The following is a 12,244-nucleotide window of genomic DNA, read 5'->3' as shown; positions in this document are numbered from 1 at the left end:
AAATTAGAGCACCTGACTATTTCCTTTATCTTGTGTTTGATTCTTCTCCGTCCCACCCACCTCTACCCCCAACCCCCGCATAAATAATCTGTCTTTCTGGGGGAGGGGGGGAAGGAAAGAATACCTTGTTTTTCACTTGACTGTTTTCACCCAGAAGTTTTCAATTTTTTCCCACTTCATGGATATGGGAAAAAAATAATAATGCAATCATCAAAGTCTGTATTATGCAGTTTTAAAGTACTGACCTATTAATAGATTATTTTAAAATATGAGACTCTGAGCCTTTATTGTGCACCTAAAACTTTGCTTAATATTAAGAAAGCTACAAAAGCTTCAGTTTCAAAAAACTAGTAGTCCACTTGGAAAGGAGTAGACGTTCTTGTGTAAGTTGGTTATTAATATAAGCAGTATCAGGCAGCATCTATTCATGGATTTACTTACCTAGGAGTTGTTAAACTCTGGTTGTGTTGCAGGCAATATTCTAGGTGGGCAAACAGCAGAGGACATGATGGACGATGTCCTGGTTTCCAGGGAGCTTGCATTCTAGTGGGGAAAGTAAATAGGCAACAGAAAGCAAAAGGATAGTCAACACAACATCAACTAGTGGTAAATACTGTGAATAAAATGAAATGGATGTCATAGAGAACAGTTAGTGAGCAACTAAATTTGTACAGTCAAGGAAGGCCTTTCTAAGGCATTACATTTTTTCTTCAGATTTTATTATCAAAATTTTCAAGTATACACAATGCTGAAAGATTTATCCATTGAATACCCATATAACTGCTACCTAGATTCTGCAGTTAACATTTTACACTATTTGCTTTGCCATGTATCTGTCCATCTATCCATCCATCAAACCATCTTACTTTTTTGATACATTTAAAAACAGATTGCAGACAACAGTATGCTCTACCCCTAAATACTTCAGCAGATCATTAACTAGAGTTTGGTATTTACAAATTATAATTTCAAGTACTAAATAAATAATGCAGACAATGTGCACAATGAGAATTAAAAGAAGGCATTATTCTCCACTCATTCATTTCCCAAATAACTATTGAGCACCTACTATGCAGCAAACGGTCTCTAGACACTACCTATTCAGCATTAAACAGACAGAAACCCCTCATGGAACTTATGTTCTACTTGATAAGGTAAATAGATAAAAGATATCTGTGTTGGATAGTGATAGAGATAAGTGCTAAATAAACCAATGAAGGAGGAGAAGGGAATAGGTATATATGTGTGTGAGGAGGGTTGTAAATGCAGTTCCAAAAATGTGGCCAAGAAAACTATCTCTGATGATACCCGCAGGCAGAAGGCACTTTGAGTAGAAAGGTCCCGAGGCAGAAATTTGTCTGGTGTGTTGAGTAACAGCAAGGAGGAGGGCATGGCTGGAACACAAGGAGTAGCAGGGAGAGTGGTAGGAGGTGAGGACAGAGAGGCAAAGGGGGGATGGGGTTCCTGTGGACTTCTGTGGGTTACAGTGGATATCAGTGATGTGGGCTTGTCCTTAAAGGAAGGATGTGGTTGGATCGCTAAAGGGCTAGAAGGCCACTCTGGTGGAGAGAACAGCCTGAGCCTTTGCTCATAGACCTGGGACCAGAAAGGACCAGCCTGTTCAGGAAATGGTGTGTAGCTGAGGGTGATGGGAGCAGAGTGTTCATGTGTGAAGGGAGGACAGGTACATGGGAATCAAACCTTAGCAGAGCTTAAATTCAGGGTGCTGGAATTTGGATGTTATCTTACTGAAGCAGTGAGTCATGGAAGGTTTTTGACCAGGTAATGGGGGAATTTAGAGCAAACAGGATTTGGCTTGAAGTTAGTAGGTAAAGATAGAGAATGTTTTGTAATGACAACAAAAAAGTTGAGGCAGCTCTAGCAGACTTCTGTTGAAAGTGACAGGTATAAGGACTAGACAGGGTGACTTGAACTTGAGCAAACTAAATGTGGCAGTAGCTTTAATGGGTTGGTAAGAATGATTAGAATGATTGCCTTGTGGCAGTGAGGACCAGATGAAGTTGGAAAGCAGGAATATATTCAGCTTTTCCTGAGACTATGGTTTATCATTCAACTCAGTTTTAGAGCTGCTGCTTTTTTTTTTTTTTTTTTTTTTTTTGAGAAGAAAACCAATCTTAGGGCTGGGCCCACAGTTCCCTGATAGCATTTATAAAATCTGGCTTAGGTTATGTTTGTTGGAGTCATAAGTTTCAAGAGCATCAGAGTTGTCATTTGAGAGAAACTGGTGGGACGTGCTGCTGTAACCCCAGGCTCAGAGTCAGACAGCCACCGTCTGGGTTGGAATCATGATTCGGCTATTTATTCACTGTGTGATGTCGGACAAGTTATTTTTTTTCTCTTTGCCATGCATCCTCATTTGTCAAACAAAATTGTATATAGTACCGACCCCTAAGGGTTGTGGTTATGGTTAAGTGAGTAAATAAATACATGGGAAGTTTTAGAATAGTGCCTGACCCAGTAAGCATTTAAATAAATATTAGATATTCTCATTATAATTATACTGGCCAGATTTAACTGTTTGTCACGTGCTTCATGAAACTGATTTACTGGCTATTACATTTACTTACTTGTTTGAACTTACTGACCAAAGTAAACTTATTTATATATAGGTAGAGCCTATAAATTTAGTGATCATTTGTTTCAACATAGTTCAAAATTTAAAATGCTCTAGTCACCCATTACTGAATATATCAAGTGTCACTTTGGGTTACAGTACCCCATTTTAAAGTGGAAAGATAGAGTTTCTGACGAATTTCATTTGTTTTGTGCAAAGTAGCCCATTTCAAGAGAATCATGAACATGCTAAGGTTTTGAAGTAAGGAGAGGTTTTGAAGAAGGAGAGTTTATACTTCTTTATTCTCTAGATGAATTTTTGACTTGGCCAATACTCTGAGAAAGGCAGCCTCTGATTTTACATTGTACTGTGTTTTAATTTGACGTGTTTATTTGGAAGTGAGTGTTATTGTTTAAAAATAGCCACGTCTCATGGTTTCTGTGTTATCTAATTTTGGCAGACTGCTTTCTTTGATTACTGTTCATACATGATTGCAACTTGAAAATAAATCAGAAAGTTCTATAGAAGAGATAGTGGCAAAGCTTGAAAAAAAAAAGGGAGTTTTGATGGTGAGTTCAGAATGTTAAGTTAGTCTCAAGATGATTTCACTGGAAAACTATGTATTGATGTGTGAAGACAAAGACTACAATTTAGCTAAGTGAATGAGACACAGCAGACTTTGGAGAGAAACCAAGAGAAATACATAATTTTGTGAGAAATTTGGGAGATCTCTGGCTAAGATGCGAATGCCATCACATTTATGCAGGGCAAAGTTCAAGCATAGGTCAAAGAATTCCTGGCTTTAAGAGAGAATGCATTTTTATTTGGGGATGCTAGCCATGGAAGCTTAAGTGAGTCTGCTTTGATGCTTCCACAGTTTATAACTCTTAAATTATAGGGGATTTAGAGTGCTCTTGTATCCTTGGGGTTCTCTTCCGGACCTATGCTCCCTCAGGGACTAGAACATTTTCAGGCGATTTACCATTGCACACCCGACCTGATACCGATCAAATACTTTCATTTTTGGATGAATGAATAATGAATGCACTTATGGGAAATACAGAAACTTATGGGAAGGGCTCAGACAGGCATAATGAAATTAAATGAAATTTAGAGAAGAGAAGTTGAGAGTCTTGAGAGAGTCCCATTTGGAGAAAAAGTGGTAGTATTAGTGCTGAAGGAAATCGGATTTGTCGTATCATAGCTGATGATTACACAGCTCTTTCAGAATTTTCCAATGTCCATGTAAAGAAAAGGGACCTTAAATTAAGGAAAAAGATTGCTGTCAAATAAACAGGAGAAGACTCTGTGTGACATGGCAACAGGGGAAATAGTGTATTTTTATCTGTCAAACTTTTAAGACTGGGATATTTGGGGACACAGTTATCTTGGACTCTTGGGTGAGGGATTATATGATTCCTGGTAATAAATGCTAATTTAGTTTTATTAAGAAATCGTATGGGGGGAAGGTAGAGCACAGTGGTAGAGCACATGCTTAGCATGCATGAGGTCCTGGGTTCAATCCCCAGTATCTCCATTAAAACAAAGAAACAAATTTAATTACCTCCCCCTCCAAAAAATAATTTCTAAAATCAAAAATTGGTGACAAATTGTACACATAAAAGAGGTAAATTTAAAAAAATAAAAAATAAATTTTAAAGAAATCATATGTTAACTAGACTTACTGTGTTGATCATTTTGCAATATATACAAATATCAAATCATTACGTTATACACCTGAAACTAATATAATGTTATATGGAATTATAACTCAATTTAAAAATGTTAGTTTTTTGTGTTATAAAAGATCATATATATTTTAAAAGATGATTTTAGCAGCATATCATTCAATTTTAGACATGCAAAATTTATTTAGATGTAATCTTGTTTGTATTGCAGGGTTGTATTTTCCACTCTGCACTTGAATTGCCTGTTTATTAGATCCGTATCTGGTTCCTTCTTCATAGGATGGTATTATGGTTTATGGAAACATGATTCTTTGTAAAAGTGATCCTTATTTTTTGGATATAATTTTATTTTTTATCTCACATAGGTCAGGCATATACAGATAAAGCAGAAAATATTATCTAATTCTCTTGAAAGATGTGATTATTGAGTCAACATGGTGAATAGTTGCCTTTTGTTTCTACCAAGGGGGGAAAAAAGAGTGAATTGACTGAGAAGGGATCAGAATTCAAAATAATGTTTTGTTGAAAGTAAAATTGTAAATACTGGAGGATTTTAATAAGAGAAGGCATGGCATATTTAATGAGCTCTTTACTACTAGGATAGATTTTCAAGTTAAAAATTATTTGCATCTTTTTGAAATAATGATTTTAAAGGGCTTCTTCAGTGTCAGGCGTTTTGCTTGTTACATTGGCTTTATTATTTCAAAACAACCCTGGAATGTTTGCAAGAGAATTTGTGGGTTAGATACTTTTAAAATTATCTTTGAGTCTGAAATGGCATTTGTTTTTTTTTTTAAATAGTTTCTCTCCTCTAGTTCCCCTTCCCTCCCCAGCTGAACATCTCCCATCGTAAGCATCTCAAACTGCTTTCCATTGTGGAATTCAAAGACAAGATTGTTGTTTCCCCCCAAAACGTACAATGAGTACAGCCTGCTTCTTGCATTCATCATTCCTAGAAGAGATGGAGTCCTCATTGTCCTTGTTCTTGACAAAGTATCATGGTGTTAGGGAGATTTGGTCACCTTGCCTTCTGGTTGCCTTGATAATGCAAGCCACCTGGAAAAAGGTCATGCAGAGCTGCTTCATGCAGTGTGTGGGAAGGAGTTGACAATAATTGTTTAATGCCTCACAGGAAGTACACATTTTTGTGGCTCTTTTATCTGAACGACCTGTTCCAGGTGAAAGGAGCAGGGAGACTGGAAATGCCCGCCTTCATAGCATGTCTGAACATAACGCATCAAGTGGAAGAGTTTAACATTTCCTCCACGTGGTGGGTTATCCACGTGGGCAACATGTGGAAGTAAGGAGCCCAACCCAAGTGACAAGAATCAGAGCAACATATTCTTGTTTGTTTTTTTTTGGTGGGGGAGATTGTTTTGTTTTGTTTTGTTTTAATAGAGGTACTGGGGATTGAACCTAGGACCTTGTGCATGCTAAGCATGCGCTCTACAACTGAGCTATACCTTCCCCCCTAGCGCAACACATTCTTAAGACTCTAGATGGCAGAAAAATCTTGTGTCTTCTCTTCTCTTATCCTGCCTTCATTTAAAGAGCCTCAGTCTGTCTAGGATTACAAACGTCTTAGCCAAAAATGGTGTAGGTGGATGTAGAAGGGACATTCTTATGGAGAAGACACATATGACCATAAACATAGCACTGCTGATTTTCCTTTTATTAAGTTGTTGGCTAAGTAGGCATGAGCTATATTCAAGCATCAAATATTTAAAAATGTAAAATGTTTAGGGACCTGCCAGTTGAGAAGCCAGCTTTTTCCTGAACAATTTCTGTTATGAGATGGCATTTTGGCGTAGGAAGCCCATTCCAGCTTTGAATCTTTCCATTTATTAGAAAACTCCATATTGAGTTGTAGTATTGTTCTCTTAATTTCCATTCTTCCTTGGTGCTTTTGCCCTCTGGAGATAAATATAGTAAATCTAGTCTCATTTTAATAGCAGCTTTTAATGTTTTTGTTGTTGTTGTTGTTTGTTTTTAAACAGACCATGTTTTACCTATGTCTTGATTTTCTTACCAAATACAACTTCATTCAATATAAAATATTTTCCAAGCCCTCTTTGGGAAAGATTCCATTTGAAGTGTGGAAATGGGGAATAGTCATAACGTGCTGGGATGTGGTCTGAGCAGTCCTTTCACTGATAGAATGCAGAGCAATTACAGTTAGTGGTTAGAAGCCAGTTACCTTTTTGACTTACAACTGAACTATGATTCATCTGGGCATGTGTAATTCCATGTGTACTAGGATTCTTGATTATTTTATTTACTTCAAAGTAATATTTATATATAGCTTTGGTGAATGAAGTTTCATAGAATTCCATACACAGGAATTGCTCTCTGGGTGGGACCAGCCCCTGATTTTATCTCTAGTAGCAATGAGGTGTTTCTTGACAGGAAAAGACACCTGATGTGCAGCCTCACACACACACATACACAGTAATTCAGCAGACACTTACTGATTGTATGCTGTATGCCAAATACCATGCAATGAACTGGTAATAGAGACCTATTTAAGACAGTGCGTATGGTTTAGTGGGAGAAGCAAATTTTTGTACAGATAATTTCAGTGCCTTTTTCGCACTTATAAAATTCAGTACTGAGAATTATCCATGAATTTATTTTAACTTTTTGGAGAACTCCTTCTAGTTTATTTTTTTCCATCCTGTGAAACCAAAAAAGAAAAACAAAAGCCAATAATCTATAGCATTTTTTGTTGGTTCTAAAACTATCCTCTTCCCATTTTAAGAGACACATCCTAGCACTGCTCTATTTGAAGGTATTCAACAGGTTCACTCTAACTATGTTCTTACGGTAAACTGATGTGGTAAAAATAACAGCACCCCTCGAAACGTTTCTCATTTGGTTCTTGTAACAATTCAAAGTCACATTATTCATAACTAATGGCTGAGATAGTATTGAGAGGGTCTTTCTATACAACAGATTCATAGTCTCTGGAAAGACATCTTTTAATACCCCTTTTCTCTGTGCGTATTAGTCATGTTCTTTTTCATTAAACCAAAATTGGTCCATGGACATGATGGCATCCGTCTATAAGTTTGGTTGGCTCTCACTGCATTGAAAAAACAAAACCAGAGCCCACATTCCATTTTATAGATGTTTCTTAAGGTGACCACCATTTGATGGCTCCTGGGTCCTGCCATTCACCTTGGATAGATATTCTGTCTTCTGTTTACTGCGGTCTTGCACTTGTCACAAATGCGCAAGTGTGAATTTCCGCCCAGGCTTTCTTTAGCTTTGGCTTCTGATTTTGAGGCCCAGGAACAGCTCCAAATCTTCATAGTTTTGAGATCTCAGGAAATTTTTATGTTTTATGAATAATGATTTTTGGAATAAACTACTTTATTTTAGTGAAGGTGGAAAACAACCTTGCCGGAGCAATTCTTATGCTTTTTAAAATGACATTAAAAGTAGGCTTAGATCATGAAAAATAGCAAAAAATTATTTATTGAAAATGCACCTTTTATATAGGGTCTTTATGGACATATGTTGCTTTTATTTTTAGAGTATTTAGGTTAAACATAATCTGACACTCAAAAGTTATGTTGACTTTGCATTATATATAACACAACATACATTTTATGATAACCTATATATAACCTAGTATATCTGTTTTAGGTCACTGAAATGATTCTGGAAATGTCTCTTGAAGTTTGGTAAGTGCATTTTTATTTCATTGGATGAAAACTATTGTGAATGATCCACTGACTGATTTTAGTTATTAAAGAATATACTTTTAATATAAAATAATTTTGACAATTTTAAGTATAAAAATGCATTAAATGTAATTTGGTTTTCTTTAGTTCTCTCCTAATAGTTACAACATTTTAACAAATATAATAATCTTTTCTTAATTTTTCTATAGTTTGGTAGTTAAATTATAAATGTCAGAAGAAGAGCTTTTTGAAAGGACCCTTCCTTAAGTTATACTTCTGTTCCCATAGAAGTGAACACAGTGACTTAAGTCTGTTTTCATTGTAGATTCAGATAGATATTAAAAAAAAACATGTACATGAACATAAATAGGAAACTAAGGGGGAAAACTGAAAATTGAGACTGTCTTTGTCCATAAGGATCAGCAGGACTACGGATGGTAAAGTTCCATGAAGTGCATTGCTTTTTCAATGTGGCCTCCAAAAGTGAATATTGGAGAATCATTTATTTTCATGTGGTGAGTCTAAGGGGAATCAGGCCTCCCTTGAGAATTAGCTCATCTCTGACCTCACACTGGGGTCAGTAGGTCCCACCTCCCTCAACCTCTCTGATTCTCTTTGAACTTCCCTGTTGAAGTGGATTTTACCAGTTACTAGTACATATTTTATTTACATAAACACTACAGAATTAGTGTAGCATTTTCATATTTAATGATTTTTCAAATGAATGATGATGGGTACATTGACATTGGGTTTAGGTATTTCTTTCTCTTATTTTGATCCCTGGAACGTGTTGATTTGACTTAGAAAAGTACTGTATAAATTACCACTGTCCTCTATATGTCAGGATGTATCAAAGGACAGTCCAAATTATTTAGTTGTGTTATTTTGCATTATATTGATTCTTGCTTACAAGTGGCATATTTTGGTATGAGATTAGAAATATTTTTGTTACTTGACTGTGAAGGTAATGCTATTTGTTTTCATGAGAAATGGTCTCCACTGGTGTAATAAGAACTATATTATGTAAAAGAAATGGGCTTTAACAAAGCACAGTTATCAAAAATGTAGAAAAAAAATCAGCTAAATAGTACATGTATGTCCAGAAATAATTTATTACATATTTACAATGAACTTTAAGCAAACTCTATTTTTATATGTAGATTTGTCTTCACTCTAAAATGAAATGCTCTTTAAAGAAAAATTCATTTTTTCATTGAATGACTTCTACTGAATATAAAATAAGACCAGGAAAGAAATTAGAGAATTACAGATAATACATAAAAGAAGAAATCAATGAACCATACTTCTGTTATTATATTTATAAAATTACTCAACATTTTTAAAATTTTCTTTTAGATATTTTTGTACTGATATCTTCTAAACATCTGTGTTTACAGATTGCTAGGGTTTTTTTTTGTAATTATTTTAAAATTCAGTAGCTGGTTTTAAATTTTAATATTAAGAGCTGTCTTGTTGGCAAGGCATTGCAGCATGATGGAAAGTGTATCACATGTTTGCTCTGTGATCTTAACCTCTCAGAGCTTCAGGGTGTTTTTTTTTTTTTGATATCTAATATGGAGTTGTAAAAATAGTAATACAGTGTATACTGTTTATGCCCATCATTGTTGCAATGATGCATGTACAATACCTAATGTGGCTTCTGGCAGGGTATAGATAACTGAAAAATTGCTGCTACCATTATTGGAAAGGAAGGGTATATAATTCAAGGGTTTTGAAATCCAGTCATAAATTCACCTGTAGTTCTGTAACATTCTACCATTAGAAGTTTCTTTCCTTGTCGGAGGGGGCATCCATTAGACGAGGCAACTTACTAAGATAGCATTTCTGCAAGTACCACCCTCAGAGCACAGACTCGCTGGGATGTTAGTGTCATGATGCAGACTAATGGGGATAGAGGGACAGAGGAAGGAGTTTTTGATCAAGTATGTTTGGGAAATACTGACCCAAAACAGACCTAAACAGGTGTCTTTCCTGAAGCACTTCCCAAAGTCTTCACTATCATAATATGCAATTTATCAGGGGCTATTTGGTTTTTTCTAAAACATCTCATACTCCTTTGTTCTGAAAAAAATGTGCCTTGGATGATGCTGTGTTAAGATAGCCATTGTTTTATACTCTTTTCAGATTCCCTCCTAGGAAATAACTTGAGGGAAGAAGTGAGCATGTATCTGTACAGCTGCCAGGGGCTTGGGGAACTGGATGATGTGTAGCAAGGCTGCTGGGGACATTGGTTCATGATCTCTGTTTTATCCACAGTTCATCCCCAGACCTCCGATTTAGCATGGCTCTGTGTGATCAGGAGAAAGCTTTCAGACAACAGAGAAAAGAAAACATAAAGGAAAACATGAAGAAACTCCTGGGCCCAAAGAACAGTGAAGGCTTGTCTTCTGCACGTGATGTGAGTTGGAAATTTTTCAGATGTTATTGCAATTTAATAATCATTTTGTTTGTACTTTCTCCCAAATTCCCCGCAAACATGAAGATATTGAGGTTGAGCGTAATTTGTTATCTTTTTAAGATACGGTAGGTAAGGTAAGTGTTTCATAAATGGAAGCTCTTTGAGGAAGATCATCACAAATGCTGCCTGTATTTGGTGATATTTATCAGATACAGTTTTTTAAAGAGGCACAGGCATACTGATTCACAAACAAGATGTTCATTTCATTAGCTGGGACAGTTTAACCTCAGATACAGAAGGATCATTGAATTCATTTTAATATATACCAAAATTAAACAGCTGTGAGAATTACCATTACTGAATAAGAACAAAATGTTATAAATCTTGTTAATGATAATATTTAACCATTTTTTTAAAGATATGAATAGGGGAGATAAAAGGAAATGTTTCAAATTCCTAATATTTCATAGCAGGGAGTGAAAAGATATCATCTAAAATCGACAAAGTAGTTAAAAATAATGACCTCCATATTTTATTGTTTTTCATAATCCTAATTATAGAGAGAGATTAAATTATTTTTGTGAACAAATATTGAAAGAACAATCCTTCAGCTGTACTTCAACTTCTTTTTCTTCCCTTAAATTCCAGTAAAATAAATGGCATTTGTTATTCAGTGACTTGTATAATCCAGTTTCTGTCTACTTATCTCTTCATTTATCCCTTCACTGATGTATCTGTCTACCTATCCATCCATCCATCTATTGGTCTATCCTTCTTTCTGAAATCTACAAAAATAAATTGCTGCCATAGTTAATAATACTGGATTGTATATTTTAAAGTTGCCAAGAGAGTAGATATTAAGGGTCCTTATCACAAGGAAAAACTTTTATAACTGTATATGGGGATAGATCTTAACTAAACTTGTGGTGATTATTTCACGGTATATCCAAGTATCAAATCATTATTTTGTACACCTTTTGAAACTAATATACTGTCATACATCACTTATAACTCAATTAAACAAAATTTTAAAAAAATTTAAAATTGCTGCATTGATGCTCATCAAGTGATAATAATGCAGTTTCTTATTAGTGGCATATCAGGTAATTTTTTACTTACTTCTTTGAGCTTTTCTGTGAATTGAATATTTTAGATGAACATTTATTTTTAGAAAGATACTTTCATTAAATGCATAAGGACATGTCTATTTATAATAACTTACATATATATATTTATTCCCATGCATGTACACACAGACCAGGGATTTAAGATTATTGTAAATTAGGGACAAAATGGAATTGGAAGTAAGACATAAATTCTGAGTGAGGGAGCCGGATGGGCACCCCTGTCCCACATGTGATGGCAGATTTCCAGATGTGTTTCTAGGTGGATGTAGGGGTCGAAAGCCAGTCTGCTTCTGCTGGAGTGGCTTTTGTTGTTAGGGAGCAAACTTGAAGATAAAATGTTGCTGGTGGGGTGTTTTTGCTAAAAGGAAACTAGGAGGAGAAGCAGAATCTTCACTGATGTTTCTAAGAGATAGCGACTTCTCTCCAGTCCTGCACCCAGGGGTTGATGATTGTCCTTGAAGGTACTGCCTTCTCTACATGTTACTCAGAAGTTTCTAGCTTCCTGGGAAGTGTTTCTGTTTTTGGTTTTATCCATTGTAAACCTTTCATCAGCACCACTACACCTTCTTTTTGTCCCCGTTCTTGTTTTGTATTGTTACACCCTTGGAGCAGAGAAACGATATTTCCGATTCTTTTCGTCTCTGCCGTTTGTCATTTGTTGAGACACTGTGCCAGGATCTGGAGAAGAACAAAGCTGATGTGGTTAATACTGAACAGTCACTTTCCTTGGTGAGTTTAAAGCCTAGTTG

The 12,244-nt window shown here is 35.7% G+C and overlaps 1 protein-coding gene across 1 annotated transcript in view; it reads left to right on the top strand.

Annotated features, from left to right (window-relative positions):
- Positions 1-12,244, top strand: part of PLA2G4A (phospholipase A2 group IVA) — a 122,588-nt gene that overhangs the window by 61,950 nt on the left and 48,394 nt on the right. The window contains exons 6-7 of the mRNA XM_006185533.3: positions 7,912-7,949; positions 10,227-10,368. Of these exons, the coding sequence (XP_006185595.1) occupies positions 7,912-7,949; positions 10,227-10,368 (180 nt within the window). The remainder of the gene's footprint in view (positions 1-7,911; positions 7,950-10,226; positions 10,369-12,244) is intronic.

This window comes from Camelus ferus, chromosome 23 (genome assembly GCF_009834535.1).
Source record: "Camelus ferus isolate YT-003-E chromosome 23, BCGSAC_Cfer_1.0, whole genome shotgun sequence".
Taxonomy (NCBI): domain Eukaryota; kingdom Metazoa; phylum Chordata; class Mammalia; order Artiodactyla; family Camelidae; genus Camelus; species Camelus ferus.
The sequence above is the reverse complement of the archived record's forward strand: the minus strand, read 5'-3'. Positions and strand labels throughout refer to the sequence as shown.